At 45.1% G+C, this 15370-nt stretch overlaps 1 protein-coding gene across 2 annotated transcripts; it reads left to right on the top strand.

Moving 5' to 3' along the window:
* The first annotated feature begins 4563 nt into the window (after positions 1-4563).
* LOC125529787 (polypyrimidine tract-binding protein homolog 1) lies at positions 4564-14420 on the top strand. Of its 2 annotated transcripts, none has more exons than XM_087536640.1 (10): positions 4564-4975; positions 11026-11235; positions 11324-11386; positions 11489-11562; positions 11717-11812; positions 11943-12000; positions 12088-12192; positions 12301-12382; positions 13498-13610; positions 13811-14420. In XM_087536640.1, the coding sequence occupies exons 1-10, from the start codon at positions 4796-4798 to the stop codon at positions 14204-14206; spliced, it is 1377 nt and encodes a 458-aa protein (XP_087392766.1). In that variant the 5' UTR covers positions 4564-4795; the 3' UTR covers positions 14207-14420. The 2 variants fall into 2 exon arrangements, with proteins under 2 accessions (XP_087392766.1, XP_087392767.1); XM_087536641.1 differs by lacking the exon at positions 4564-4975 and adding an exon at positions 7124-7436.
* Positions 14421-15370: the final 950 nt, after the last annotated feature.

The raw sequence follows: 15370 nt of genomic DNA, 5'->3' as shown, positions 1-15370 counted from the left end.
GATGGGATTTGCCCCTCCGATCAGGAGAGATATGTTCCAGGGCCCTCGTGTGATGCGACCAGGATAAGCATGGCCATGCGGCATGGATTATGAGATAATCCGGTTTGTGGTCGGCATCACTGGAATGAGAAAGAGGTCGGGCTAGCACAAGGATGACAGACTCGCCTTGAGCCCGACAACATATATCGTGTGGCAAAAGGAATGAAAGTATGATGTACAGGTTCGCCTAACCAGCTTCATTGCCTGCTTGGTGTTTGGCATGCCTTGTTAGGGGCCGCTACCAATCGTGCAATTCGAAGGTGATCCGAACTGCGACCAAGCCGGCTTGAACCTAAGGGGTCGCGCGCTTAAGGGAAGGAACCTATGAGGTCAGATCCGGGGACATTGGTCAGATGTGATCCGAGCTGTATTCGGATTGTGGCCGAGTAGACTTATGGGCTTTAGGACCCGTGCGAGGCCCAAGTGTTGAGCCCGCTACGGATGCCTATATAAAGGGGGTGCGACACACTCATGCGGTTGATCGCTTCGGCGCTGTCACTAGGGTTTGCATGTGTTGCGAATAGACACCTCCACTCGCCGCCGGTTGTGTGATCGGACCTAGCAGTCTGTCGCACGACGTTCCTTTTGCACGCGCAGATATCGTTAGAGGCGGTGCATTTGCGCCGCTCTGGCGAACCTGTACGTGGGAACCGACGACCGGCTGTTCGAGGGAGATCGAACAAGGAGGAGACTATCCACGCGGACGCGCTACCCCAACTCTTCTTCCGCTGCACGACACTGCGCGTCTGGTGGTAACGAACTATGATCCATCTTCTATAGCATATTCTTGGTTGTTTTGCGCGTAGAAAATTTTAATTTGCAGTCGACGCACCCTACCGTAGAACCCAACATAATTTGCATTGTTGGAATATATAGGTACTATGAGGGTCGGTAGGTATTACGAGCGACAACAGATGAAGGGGTATGAGTCACTAGCAATGAAGGTGCACATGAGAACTATTTTCATAGATTTTGTTAAAGTTATTAAAATGTGTACAAGCGATGGTAAGACGGGATGGGACTTTTGAACAAGAATAATGCTAGAAGATGGGCAGATCAAGAGAATGAAAGTGGAGGGAAAGAAAAGGTAGGAAAAAAGATGATGCTTTGTCTTCTTGTAAGAGGAGGATGGTTAAGGAGGTCGGACGACTACCGGGGAAGAAAGAAGCGGGATAGAGAGTTGTTATTGCTCATTATATTGATGATCTGTTGTTAGACCCAGTGTCGCTGCTCCCGCCAAAGTGTGCTTCTCTTTTGGTGGCAAGAGAAGTCTTAAGGTGGAAGGTGTTGGAAATATGCGCTAGAGGCAATAATAAAATGATTATTATTTTATTTCCTTGTTCATGATAATTGTCTATTGTTCATGCTATAATTGTGTTATCCGGAAATCATAATACATGTGTGAATACATAGACCATAACATGTCCCTAGTAAGCATAGTTAACTAGCTCGTTGATCAATAGATAGTCACGGTTTCCTGACTATGGACATTGGATGTCATTGATAACGGGATCACATTATTAGGAGAATGATGTGATGGACAAGACTCAATCCTAAGCATAGCACAAGATCATGTAGTTCGTTTGCTAGAGCTTTTCCAGTATCAAGTATCATTTCCTTAGACCATGAGATCGTGTAACTCCCGGATGCCGTAGGAGTGCTTTGGGTGTACCAAACGTCACAACGTAACTGGGTGACTATAAAGGTATACTACAGGTATCCCCGAAAGTATCTGTTGGGTTGACACGGATCGAGACTGGAATTTGTCACTCCATATGACGGAGAGGTATCTCTGGGCCCACTCGGTAATGCATCATCATAATGAGCTCGATGTGACCAAGTGTTTGGTCACGGGATCATGCATTACGGTATGAGTAAAGTGACTTGCCGGTAACGAGATTGAACGAGGTATTGGGATACCGACGATCAAATCTCGGGCAAGTAACGTACCGATTGACAAAGGGAATTGTATACGGGATTGATTGAATCCTCGACATCGTGGTTCATCTGATGAGATCATCGTGGAACATGTGGGAGCCAACATGGGTATCCAGATCCCGCTGTTGGTTATTGACCGGAGAGTCGTCTCGGTCATGTCTGCATGTCTCCCGAACCCGTAGGGTCTACACACTTAAGGTTCGGTGACGCTAGGGTTGTAGAGATATTAGTATGCGGTAACCCGAAAGTTGTTCGGAGTCCCGGATGAGATCCCGAACGTCACGAGGAGTTCCGGAATGGTCCGCAGGTGAAGATTTATATACAGGAAGTCAAGTTTCGGCCATCGGGAAGGTTTCGAGGGTAATCGGTATTGTACCGGGACCATCGAAAGGGTCCTGGGGGTCCACCGGGTGGGGCCACCTATCCCGGAGGGCCCCATTGGCTGACGTGTGAGGGGAAACCAGCCCCTGGTGGGCTGGTGCGCCTCCATGGGCCTCCCCCTGCGCCTAGGGTTGGAAACCCTAGGGATGGGGGGGCGCCCCACTTGGCTTGGGGGGCAAGCCCCCCCTTGGCCGCCGCCCCCCTTGGAGATCCCATCTCCTAGGGCCGGCGCCCCCCTAGGGGCCCTATATATAGTGGGGGGGAGGGAGGGCAGCCGCACCAAGTCCCTGGCCCCTCCCTCTCCCCTCGTAACACCTCTCTCTCTCTCGTTGGAACTTAGCGAAGCTCTGCCGAGATCATCGCTGCTTCCACCACCACGCCGTCGTGCTGCTGGATCTCCATCAACCTCTCCTTCCCTTGCTGGATCAAGAAGGAGGAGACGTCTTCCCAACCGTACGTGTGTTGAACGCGGAGGTGCCGTCCGTTCGGCGCTCGGTCATCAGTGATTTGGATCACGACGAGTACGACTCCATCAACCCCGTTCTCTTGAACGCTTCCACTCGCGATCTACAAGGGTATGTAGATGCACTCCCCTCTTCCTTGTTGCTAGATGACTTCATAGATTGATCTTGGTGATGCGTAGAAAATTTTAAAATTCTGCTACGTTCCCCAACAGAAGGTTGGGGCCGAACAACACTAAGTTTTTTGTTGGCTTACCGCTAGCTATCAAAGGTATTTTCATATGGGCTGGATTTTAGGGAGCTCGTATTATCCAAACGGTTGAATTTTAAGGAACCTGCTGCGGCCTGTTTGATGTTCGAACATGTCTAGATGTATGAAGGAGAAATGATCTTCGACCTTGGAGACACCCTTAATCATTTGTTTGATTTATTTATATGCATTATAACCCATAGCAATGCACGGACGTTTTACTAGTGGTTTAATTAAGTTCCATTCTATATTTCAAATAGGTCACTTGACTTCCAGGCGGCCAGGGATGTTTTCACATAGAGATAGAAGATAGAGATGGAGATAAAGAGGGAGTGTGCGTTCGTGCAAGTGAGGGGCATAGGTCGATATGACCGTGTTTAGAAACAAGCATAGGCGAATAATTCACCTTTATTTTCTTTTTTTTGCGAGGAATTCACCTTTATTTTCAGTTGCATTAGTTGTTTTCTTATTTATCTCTTCAAATGGTTCACTTGATTTCCATTTTAAATTTCATATATTTCATTTAACTTGTAGGTTGGAGTTGGTCCACAGGCCAATTGGCGCAACGGGACATTTAGTGGATATGATGGTATGCCAAATTGGAGTTTTCACGCAATAGTATGACAAGCTCGGAGATGCATGTGTTGACATCAAATTTTGTCAATGATAGAAAATACATGTAAGATGACCTCAAGCGGAAAATCTTTCAACTTAAAAATCCCGTATCATCAAAACAAACAACTTTAATTTTTGTATCATCTCCAATCAAGATCGTATGCAACCTCGAGAGCTGAAACAGTTGATACACAAGTTCCGGACTAGCCCCTAAAGTTCTGAAATTTATGAAAAAATTGCACGTGGTGCACATAGAAAACTGAAGTTATAATATATTTTTACTGATTTACATGCACAAATGCACCCGCAAAATAATCTTGGATGAATAAAATTCATGAACATGAAAGTCATTCATCTTAACAAGAAGACCAAATTTGCTTTTGTGATCATCTCAATTCAATATCGTGTGAGGATCTCCATGATCAATACAAATAAGCTATTTTATACATAATTAAGCCCGGAAGTTTCGGGCCAGACCAAAAGTTAGTTTCGGTCCTATTTATTTAAGTTAAGTTAGGTTTTGACGTTTTGAACGAGATTTAAGACTTTTCTTGTATGAAAGCCCACCCACCTTATATCCGAGAGACGACGATCCATTGAAAAAAGAAAGAAAAAGAAACAACACACAATCGTTAAACATATCTGTCACTATTACCTTTTTGTTGTCCCTTATTTTTTCTAGGGACGATCAGATCTACCTAGGGTAGTCCTGACAGCCGTACTCATGGGATTTCACCCGAATGTGTGGAGTTTCGGGTTTGAAAAACCTCGTGGACGTGTGTTGCGTATCACTCTGAGCGAGGCTTCTTCGGTGACGTGTCTTGCGTACACGAGATAGTACACGGTGAGCTACCGGCCGACTGAAGCCAGCAGTCCCTAGAAACTGGATAATCCCGTTGGGGTTCAACTGTTCAACAATTCCGCGTCCCATCGTCGGCTCGTCCCTCTCTCGAACCACCCATCGCCCCAGCCGTCCTAATCTGTCCTCTCAAGCCGTAGCCCCGAGTCGACTCCCCTTCTCATCCCAATTTACCAAACCCTAACCCTAACCCTCCTCATCCCAATTTATCTCACCCAGCGCGCGCGCGGCCGCCGTGGCGGGCGACCGAGGATGCCGTCCGGGTCTACGCAGTTCCGGTACACACAGACGCCGTCCAAGGTGCTGCACCTACGGAACATGCCGTGGGAGAGCACTGAGGAGGAGCTCGTCGAGCTCTGCAAACCATTCGGCAGGGTTGTGAACACCATGTGCAACGTCGGAGCCAACCGCAACCAGGCCTTCGTGGAGTTCGTAAGGCGCCCTTCCTCTCCTCCCCCGTCTCACCCCCGCCCTGTCCCTTCCTCTGTTGCGATTTTGCCTCGTGGCGGGTGCTGGCTGGTATTTTGATGAATAATTCACGTTTGTTGATGCGATGTATGGTTTATTCATGTGATTGCATCTAGGTATGACACTTCTGCTTGGGGTCGATTTTAGTATCAATCGAAAGAAGTCCACATAACCCCCTAGTGTTTCACAAACCGGCTAATTTACCCCTGAAGTGCAAAACCGGGTATTTAACCCCCTGCCTTTCTCAAAACCATGTGAATCATCCCCTAAACCTGATTAGAGTGGTTTTGGCAGGTGGTTTTGTCCTTTCGGACCTGCACCCAACTGCACCTGGCCTTGTCCATCCTCAGCTGCACGCCTGCACCACGCCGGCGTCGTGTGCAGCGCCTGGATGCCGACATCACCATGTAGCTTGCTGGTCCATTCTTTCAACTCTGTCAGCTTCTTGATGGTGAACCGCATCATCTCCGGGTTGCCGTGCAGCCTACACGACGCCACCAGAGTGTCACACATCGAAAGCCATCGCTTCAATCAGGCGCGGAGTGCATCATCGAAGCTGCAGCTCTGACCCATCGCCGATCTGAGAATACTGCTAGGACTCCCAGGAGCGTTGACTCATCCGGCTTGCCGCTGTCCAAGCACATCTAACTGAATTCCTCCCCATGATGTGTGTACCCGTGTATATCAGCGAGTTCAAGGGCGTCAAACGCGAGCATCACCTTTGTCCTCCCTCACCACCAGGCTGCCAAAATCACCTATGTGTTCACAAATATGAGTCATGCATGTTACCATGGCGTCCTCGGTTCCTCGCTGGGCTCGAGGCCAGTCAGGCCCTCGCTCGTGATCAAGACTCGTCTCCCAGCTCGGCAGGCTGGTGCTCGTCACCGGCACGAACATGCCGGAGCTGCCGCAGAGCGAGGTCGAGGAGATTTCGGCAGAGTGACTCTCCTCCATCCCGGACAGCGCCGTCATGTTTTCCACCTTCAGGAGCAAGATGTGTGTCCCGGCCGCCTGCACAACTCCATAAGGGCAGAGACTTCAAGGTGAAGGTCGAGAAGTGCATGACTCCGGGGTTCGAGGAGAGGATGAATGGGAGGGATGTGGTGCACCTATACCACATCCTACGAAAAATCAAAGCGTGCGGTGCTTAGTGAACCACGCCGGACGAGCTCCATCATGCTAGGGCTCCTTGTCGGCTGCTGTAAACTGTTTGATGTTGTACAGCGAGTATGGAGTACCTCAACGTCGAGCTGTTCGCGGGGGACCTCGATGTCGGGGTGAAACTGGCACGCCGGCACCAAGGATGGTTTAGGTGAGAGGATGTGAACGATGCCGTATACACGTGATTGCAGGCAGATGGGATAGGGAAGAAAGAACTCTGCCGACCTGGCCCCTCGCAACGTTGCTACGTCAGCAAACCACCTCACAAAACCACTATAATCAGGTTTAGGGGGTAATTCACATTGTTTTGAGAAAGACAGGGGGTTAAGTACCCGGTTTTAAACTTCAGGGGGTAAATTAGCCGGTTTGTGAAACCCTGGGGGGTGATGTGGACTTCTTTCAGTATCAATCAGTGGCCGTTTGATTGCTAGATTTTGTGGGAGCATGATCTATTGGAGGAATTTCTTGTTGATACTTATACTGTCCCGTGGTTGAGGCAGTGCTGGCTGACTGTCAGGGCATTATTATTTATATACTCCCTCCGTCCGGGTTTATTAGGCCCATAAGCCAAATTGCTAAGACCAAGAAGATGCATGCAACTAGAGATTTGGAAAATAAATCAACTTAATTTACTCCAGAACCACCCTATTAACTAGGCCTAGTAAGGCTGCTTGTAATGGGTAGTATCATAAGTTAGTATCATGCATATGATACTAGTGTGTGATACTACCTCCCTAATGCATAGTATCATGTACTAGTATCATAGATGACTTTATTTATTTCCATGCATGACACATAGTAGCATTGCATTTATTATGATACGGTATCATGATATGATACTCAACCATCTCTTTCTTCATTTAATTCTATGCCACATCATCAAAATTGCCTACTTGGCATGCATGATACTAACTATGATACTCCCATTACGACCAGCCTAACTAACCAGACGCATGCAATGGACGGCGTGTGCATACATTGTGCATGCATGGCCAATCAGCCAAGTCCATGCGCCAGCTCCAATGCAGCAACGCAAAAGAAGGGAGAGATTCTTGGGAAAAAACAAGTAGTTACTGCAGGGGGCCTTATAAACAGGGACAGACATGGATGGCTTAAAGGCCCAATAAACCCGGACGGAGGTAGTACATGACTTGGTGTTATTTGATTTTAAAATTTGGGGTTGATTGTTTGTTGCAAACCATAGCGTAATCTCCAACGGTGGTGTGCCTCTGTTGAGCGAGATGCATACAACTTCATGTCTTAGGTGAGAAACGCTTTGTTCTTACCGGTGATTGCAGTTTATGTTTCATTCGCAATCTTCTCTTCCGTGTGTTAAGTATCACATGTATCTTGTGTCTAATCTGTATCCAGTCAAATACGAGCCATACTTTTGCGAGTTTCTAACTATCTGAAGATACTTTCCTTGCTTGTTGGCACATGTGGAATTTTGATGTATTGGAATAAAAGATAATTTTATTTGCTATACCAAGAAAATCCATGTTCTTCTACAATGGCCATTTCGTTTAAGTAGGTTTGTCGATTATGGACAGATTTGTGTTTTTTTTTTGCGAATACGCAGGTTGCGTATGAGCGTATCTTTCCATTGATAGAAGGGTAGAAATTACAGGGGCTCAGGGTCGCAAGTGAGCAGACAGAACGGGGATGCTCAGCCCGGGGGGGGGGGGGGGGGATACAATTATTCAGGTTGCAGGGACGATCATGCTTAGGCCTGTAGCTCCAGCTCTTGCCCAAGAGCGAGCTTCTTCTTGGATGGAATGGATAAGGTTGCTGAGTGAGGGTTGAGTTGCGTTCTGGTTCTTCCGGATGGACCAAGCATAGAGGGCGATCATCCATCCAGGACTTTTGAATGCTAGCCGGGGAGCGTGGCGGAGGACCACCACGTGAAGAAATCGGTGTTGCCGTCTGGAGGGTGGGTGGTGAGCCGGCACCAGGAGAGGAGCTCATGCCAAACCATCTGAGAGAAGACGCATTCCGCCAGGAGGTGCTGCATGGTCTCGGTATTCTGGTCGCGAAGGAGGCATGCTGGTGCATGAGGAAGGCCATGGCGAGCACGCCGGGCCTCAGTTCAGCAGCAGTCGAGCCCAGCTAACCAAAGGAAAACCTAGATGCTGAGTGGGGCCCATGGCTTCCAAGTGAGCTACCAGTGGGGGGCTTGCATGGATCCTTGGAAGAGCGTGAGGTAGCAAGACTTTGTCGTGTAGACACCGCTCGTAGTCCAGCGCCAAGTGATGAAATCCGTGGTAATGGCAACATTGGCAAGGGTGGTGGTGCGAAGGCGGCGCCAAATGTCCATGTACTCCATGGTGGCCGCCGGCCTGAGGCTGCCACGAATCTTGGATCTAGGCCTGGTTGGGGATGGCCTCGCAGACAAGGCGGCTGTTGCGGCGGCGGCGAGGGACAAGGGCGACCAGGGCCGGAGCAAGCTCGAAGATGGAGGAGCCCTGAAGCCAATGATCGGTCCACAATTTGCAGGCGTGTCCGTCACCCAAAATCCAGGAAGTGGAGGATCGAAAGATTTGCTTGACCTCAGGCTCGCAGTGTGGAGGAAGATGGTGCTAAGGGCGTTTAGGGCCAGTCTCTTGGAGCCACAGCCAGAGCACCCGAAGAGCAATGCCGGTGCGTTCCAAGTCCTGAATGCTGAGGACGCCGAGCTCCAAGGGGGCGGCATGCCTGTGGCATATATAAATATCCTGTCTTGGTTGCTTTATATTTACAAGGTCAACTATAGTGCAAGAAATACTACATGCAAACTCTTTATATGCAACAGAGAACATCACATTGATTTTTGAACTGCAGACATGTGATACTTGGGAAAAAGTTAAAAGTGGACTGTAGCCTAAGCTTGAAGAGCTATTAACTGTATGAGTGGAACTCCTGGCCAGGCCTAGAAAAATCCTTGTTCTTGTATGGTGAATATTTTATTTGAGTTTGTTGATTGCTAACAGATCTGTTCTCATGATCGGAACTCCTGGCCAGGCCTAGAAAATCCTTGTTCTTGTATGGTGAATATTTTCTTGGACACTACTATGCAGCGGCGCAGCATCTGATGTTTCCCGTGCGGCGCTCGCTGATCAGGCAGTAAAGCTTGTCGCGCTTGCGCGTGAGCCCCTCCCGTCGCTTAATGGGCCGTCCAAACTCGGTCAATCTCTTGTCGTGCATCGCCGTCTCTTGCACCTTAACTCACTCTCGTGTCGTTTTCACCACCAAATCCTAGCGCTGCTTCTCCCTAATCCACCAGCTCAACCATTGCACAATGATGTAGATAAGCTGCCCATAAACATGTAGGAAAAAAAAGGAGTCGTGCTAGCGAAAAAAGGATGATCTGACATGATTGCCAGGTTGAAGCAGGTGTAGATACACATGGTTGTCATGTTCAACCAGATATATGTTACCAGGTTTACATGCAATTTCCAGGAAAATTGTGCTGAGTTGCCATATTATTTCATCCTGCTTGTCGTGCTGTCTACAAGCGGTTGCCAGGGGAATTTGTTGTGTTTACCATTTTTCATTGTACTGGGTTGCCATCTTATTTCATATTACTTGTTGTTCTGTTTATGCGTAATTGTTGAGATGATTTACTGTGCTTGCTATTTTAATTTTATCGAGTTGCCATGTTTATTTTATAATGCCTGCTGTTTTATTAACATGTAATTGCTGGGATAATTTGTTGTGCTTGTCATTTTTAATTGTGCCAAGTTGCCAATTTATTTTGTCTTGGCGTTTTGTTTACACACAGTTTCTGGCATGATTTACTATGCTTGCTATTTTAATTGTGGAGTTGCCATATTTATTTTGTACAACTTGCCATTTTGTTTACATATAACTCCTGAGATGATCTGCTATGATTGCCATTTCAATTTGTGCTGATTTGCCATATTTATTTCATGCATCATGACATTATTTGCGAAAAATTGAACTTCTCAAGGTGATTTGTTGTTTTTATGTATGTCTTGGTTAAATTGTGTTAATCATTTAAGCTAGTTTCCTTGAAACACAATGGTTCTTCAAAAATGCAGTTGTCAGATTGTTTAGGAAAAACAACCAAGTTTTTGAAAATAATTACCCGTTGATTCACAAAAAGATTAATAGCATGTAGAATAGAACTGAATTCTTTATTTATTTAATACAAGATGTACATCTTGTGGAAATCGAGACAGAACACTGTAGCAGCCCCCGTGCAAGCATAGCGCAACGGTGGTGCTCAATGTAGCGAGTGCTTGTAGCAAACCACAGCCTGTAGCACACTTACCCCGTTTTTCTTCCTGGGCCTGGTGGCCTAGTTTGCTCGCCCCAAAACAAATCGCGATGCTACTATTTAGTTTATGCAGAGCCGAGCCGCAGGGGAGAACGAGCGTGCGCACATTGGATTTTCCCTATTTTCTTTTGAGTTTGTTGATTGCTAACGGATATTGCTCATCATCCTGTAGTCATAACTGATTGGTGTCATCAACGATTCACCTGTTTTGGTTGCTCTCAATTTTTTTACAAGAATGGTGTAAGCAATAGCTGCTGCCATGCCGCTTTATAGGGAGTACCCAAGAATCAAGTGTTAGATGGCCTGTTTGGTCGAATTTCTGAAGGCCTCCCACCCTCACCCCCACCCCAGAGGAGTTAAATAACTACAAAACAGTCCCCTTCCTGTTGTTTAACTCTATGCAACGGGGAATATTGCATACGTAATTTTCTAGTTGCAAAAATGTGTTTTTTGTAGATTGATCTAGCGGAAGTTTCATGTGAAAAGTGAGCCTGAAGAACTGTTAGCTCTATATAATTGGAACTTCTAGCCAAGTCGATGGGTTCCTGACTTTCTATCATAAATTTGCCTATTTCAGGCAGATCAAAACCAGGCAATTTCAATGGTTTCATATTATGCTTCATCTTCAGAACCTGCCCAAGTTCGTGGTAAAACTGTATATATCCAGTATTCAAATAGGCAAGAAATTACAAACAATAAAGGCACTGGTGATTCTTCTGGCAATGTCCTGCTTGTCACCTTTGAAGGTGTCCAGCCTAATGATGTTAGCATAGATGTTATCCATTTGGTAAGTATTACACGAGACATGCATTCAAATGGTTAATGAATTCCTTTTCCGTTTTGTAATGATTTATTTTTTGCATTATTTGCAATAGGTATTTTCTGCTTTTGGGTTTGTTCACAAGATAGCAACGTTTGAGAAAGCCGCTGGTTTCCAGGTAACATAGTGCTTATGTCTAGTTTCATATATGTTACTATTTTTGTAAATTACCTTGACAGCTTGATTTTTTTTACTAACTACTAGCTCGAAATTTTTTCAGGCACTTATCCAATATACTGATGCTCCAACTGCTCTAGAGGCAAAAAATTCGTTAGACGGAAGAAGCATACCGAGGTAGTCCATGTTTATTACTCTGAGTTGGCAATTCACGAGAGTAATGTGAACCCTTGAAATTTTACTTCTTGAACTCGCGAAGGGTGCATTTTTTACTATTGCATTTTAGCTGATCTTTGATATAGAAGTCACTGATGTGATATTGCTATTGCAGGTATCTACTGGCTGAACACGTCAGCATTTGTCACCTGCGCATAACATTTTCTGCGCACAAAGATTTGAATATTAAATTTCAATCACATCGCAGCAGGTACAAGATAGTTTACAGCTTTAATTTTTTTTGTGTGTTCAATTCTATTTTGGTTTGTATTAAGCTCTTGTCCGCTAAAAATTAATTTTAGAGAAACAAGTTTGTAACAGTGTCTGTTTTGATTAAGCAGGGATTACACAAATCCTTATCTTCCTGTTAATCCAACTGCAATCGAGGGAATCACACAGGTTTGCCTGTAGTTCAAACTAGTATATCTGATGTCATGTCACTCTTCATCTTCTTCTGTTGCTGCTTACACCATGTAAGTTTTGCAGCCCATATTAGGCTCTGATGGGAAGATTAAGGAGCCAGAGAGCAATGTACTTTTAGCATCAATCGAGAACATGCAGTATGCTGTGGGAGTGGATGTTCTACACACTGTAAGAGTATTTTAGAGTGATCTTGTCCTCAAGATTATTTTGAATTAAATAAGAAAAATATTTGTAAGAAAATATATCATATATACTCATTGTATGAGATAATTTCAGGTGTTCTCTTCTTTTGGTGCTGTCCGAAAGATTGCAATGTTCGAGAAGAATGGTGGAATGCAGGCTCTTATTCAGTATCCAGGTATGTGCGAACAACTGTAAACCTCACCATATCACATTATCTTTAGGATATGCCATGATATGGCTACACCTTGATTTAGGGGATGTAGACTGGCCCCGATGCTCCTTTGCTGTAATTTGTTCACTCTGTTGTTAACTCCTGACAAGCCAAGTCCATAGGTGATACTGAACTCTGTGGACATCTTAATGATGCTGTGTTGATTATTGAGTTAATATTTGTTTATGCGTCAAAGTTTCTGACTTCAGCAGAGAGGTCTTGGAGTCCCTGAAGACTTAAAATGGACATCTACAACTATCCACAGCTATAAAGTTACCTTTCGTAATTTCTTATTCTTTTCTTACCGTTTCCTGTAAGCATATTTACTTTCTTAGTAGAGGTTTGGTACAGTCATGTCTTCCTGTCATCTTAGTGTGGATTGTCTTCCTCTTGGCACCCTGTTCTTCTGTCAGATGCCAGCTGCCTTAATTGTTACCTTTTTGGATAGAGTAGCAGTCACCATGAGGATGTATCCAGTGCTTTCTAGCCTGACAGTGACTGGTGTGGTTGGTCCTAAAATTGGTGCAAATGGTCAGAAAAAATTCTTAGAAATTGTTGAAAGAAAATCAATCTACCATGCCACAGAATTTCAAACCTACATTTTGGTCTACACATGGAGAAACCACTGAGACAAACTGCTGAACTTGACAAAGGAAAGAGAAAACACTGTTGACTGGAATTTGTCTTTTTCTTCTTCTTCTCTCCTAATGTAACAGTTGAATTTATGTAGATTGCTTGATTTTATATCATTCTTGTGGTGGGTTTTGTTACGCCATTTGTATTTTAGGAACATAAGGAAGTGAATTATGGGCTAACAGTCACATCCTCTAGCTGCAACCTCTATTGAGAGCACGTCTTATACATCTGTAGTCCAAATGAGCATCTCAGCGTCTTATGTGTGATCAATTTATCTATCCTGTCTTTGATGTTTCTTCGGAAGTGAGACAAAACAGACGGCATTGCACATTACAGTGTATTTGTAATCTAAATGTTTAACTTGAGAGAATCCATATTCATATTCACTACAACTTCTAGTTGTTCAGAAGTACTGCTAGAGCTAACAGAGTCCGTATTCGCAGATATAACAACAGCAGGAGTTGCTAAACAAGCTCTGGAGGGGCATTGCATATATGATGGTGGTTACTGTAAGCTTCATCTGTCATACTCTCGTCATACTGATCTGAATGTGAAGGTATAAACAATAGTTTCAGGCTGTGTAAATTAACAAAGAATAAATGAATGCATCCAATTAGGGAAAAAATACTATTGCTATATTGAGGTGGAATAGTCTTATCATTTGTTTGGTTTGACAATGCTTTTGGAACATCTTGTTTTCCTACTGTTTGCTTCCACGTTTTTCCTGATACGGGATCTACATATTGTGGCATTCAGGCACATGACGAGAGAAGCAGAGACTACACCGTCTCGGATCCTAGTGCTCAGGTACAAGCTGCAGGTCAAGCCCCTGGTCTAAGCACTCCTGGAGCAGCATGGCAAAGCACCACGCCTGCTGCTTTTTATGGAAGCTCAGCAGGAGCGACCTCTATCGGACAAGTGCCAGCCTGGAATCCTAACATGCAGCGAGGGGCATTTGCACCTGCATCAACCTCGTACCCTACCCAATTATTGATGGCAAACCCAGGCCCGCACTTTCCAGCAGTCGGATCAAGCTCTGGTGCTCCTCCGATGTTGTACCAAGCTTCGCAGCAGATGGCACATTATGGCACAGCCCCTGCTGCTCTGCCTCATGCAGCCTTGTCTGGCGAACCGATGTACTTCCCAAAATGAGCTATTCATCCAATAGAGCAGTTGCCTATGCTTTGTGCAGCACCTCTGGTCTTCAATTTTTGGAACTGCACTGTAATGCCGATCTGTTTTTCTTGGTACTTGTGAGACCCCTGTGGCAAATGTACCTGTCTGGCTGTTGGTGCCTGTAAACTGCACAACAAAATGGAAAATTACTCGAGCCATGTCAGTTCAATCCAAAACCTGATGTTCTTTCTGCGCTTGATAATTTCTTGGTACAAGGCACCAACAATTAAGTTTGACTATACCAGGGTGGTGTATGCCATACTGGAATTTGTTTTTGGCCATGTCTGGTTGCCGGTTGGTTTCTTCTCCATGAACAAAGAATGCCGGTTGGTTTCTTCTCCATGAACAAAGAATGCCGGTTGGTTTCTTCTCCATGAACAAAGAATGTTACTCCCTCCGTGCACTTCTACAAGTTGTTCCAGACAACTGAAAATGGGCTGCTTTTCACGTTGTTAAAATGTCTTCAACATCTTATAAAAGTGAACAGAGGAAATACAACACCAGTTATTGGCTTGCTGACGTACTGTGCTGCTGGCCGCCGAGATTAAGTTCCAAAGCTTATTGTCGAGCTGGATTTGAAAGGTGTAGTGGCCATCTTCAATGATCCAGAGAAGAACCTCTGAGCGCTCGGTCCGGTGATTGAAGAAGTGAAAGGGTTACTCAAGTTTCAGGAGTCTAGAGTCCGATGGATGCGGCGATGTGCGAACGGTGCTCTGCACATCTTAACTAAGGATGTGCGAACGGTCACATCTTAGCTAAGGAACGATTGTATTTTATGATACAATAAAGCATCCTCAATTGTTACTTGTGTATCCCTGGGAGGATAAATATGGCACGTCTAGTGCCAATGATTACCGTATCGCGTTCAGCTATAATTAGAATATCTTCATTCATCTTTTTAAGAGTTTGGAAATATTTCATCTCCCTTAGTATGGAGTTTGTGGTTGAACTGTCCATAAGGCATAATTCATCTTTTATTTGATTGTCACCGTAGAGAACTATATATAAGACAAATAACTTTCAATGAGAAAATCTCATGTAAATACATAGAATACAATCTTATTTATATCAAATATGTTGGCACGGTTACAATCTTATTATAACAAATGTGCTGATACAATATAAATACAACAACAATAC

The sequence above is a fragment of the Triticum urartu genome, chromosome 7A (assembly GCF_056163025.1).
Source record: "Triticum urartu cultivar PI428250 chromosome 7A, HENAU_Tu73, whole genome shotgun sequence".
In the NCBI taxonomy this organism is placed as follows: Eukaryota; Viridiplantae; Streptophyta; class Magnoliopsida; order Poales; family Poaceae; genus Triticum; species Triticum urartu.
The sequence above is the reverse complement of the archived record's forward strand: the minus strand, read 5'-3'. Positions and strand labels throughout refer to the sequence as shown.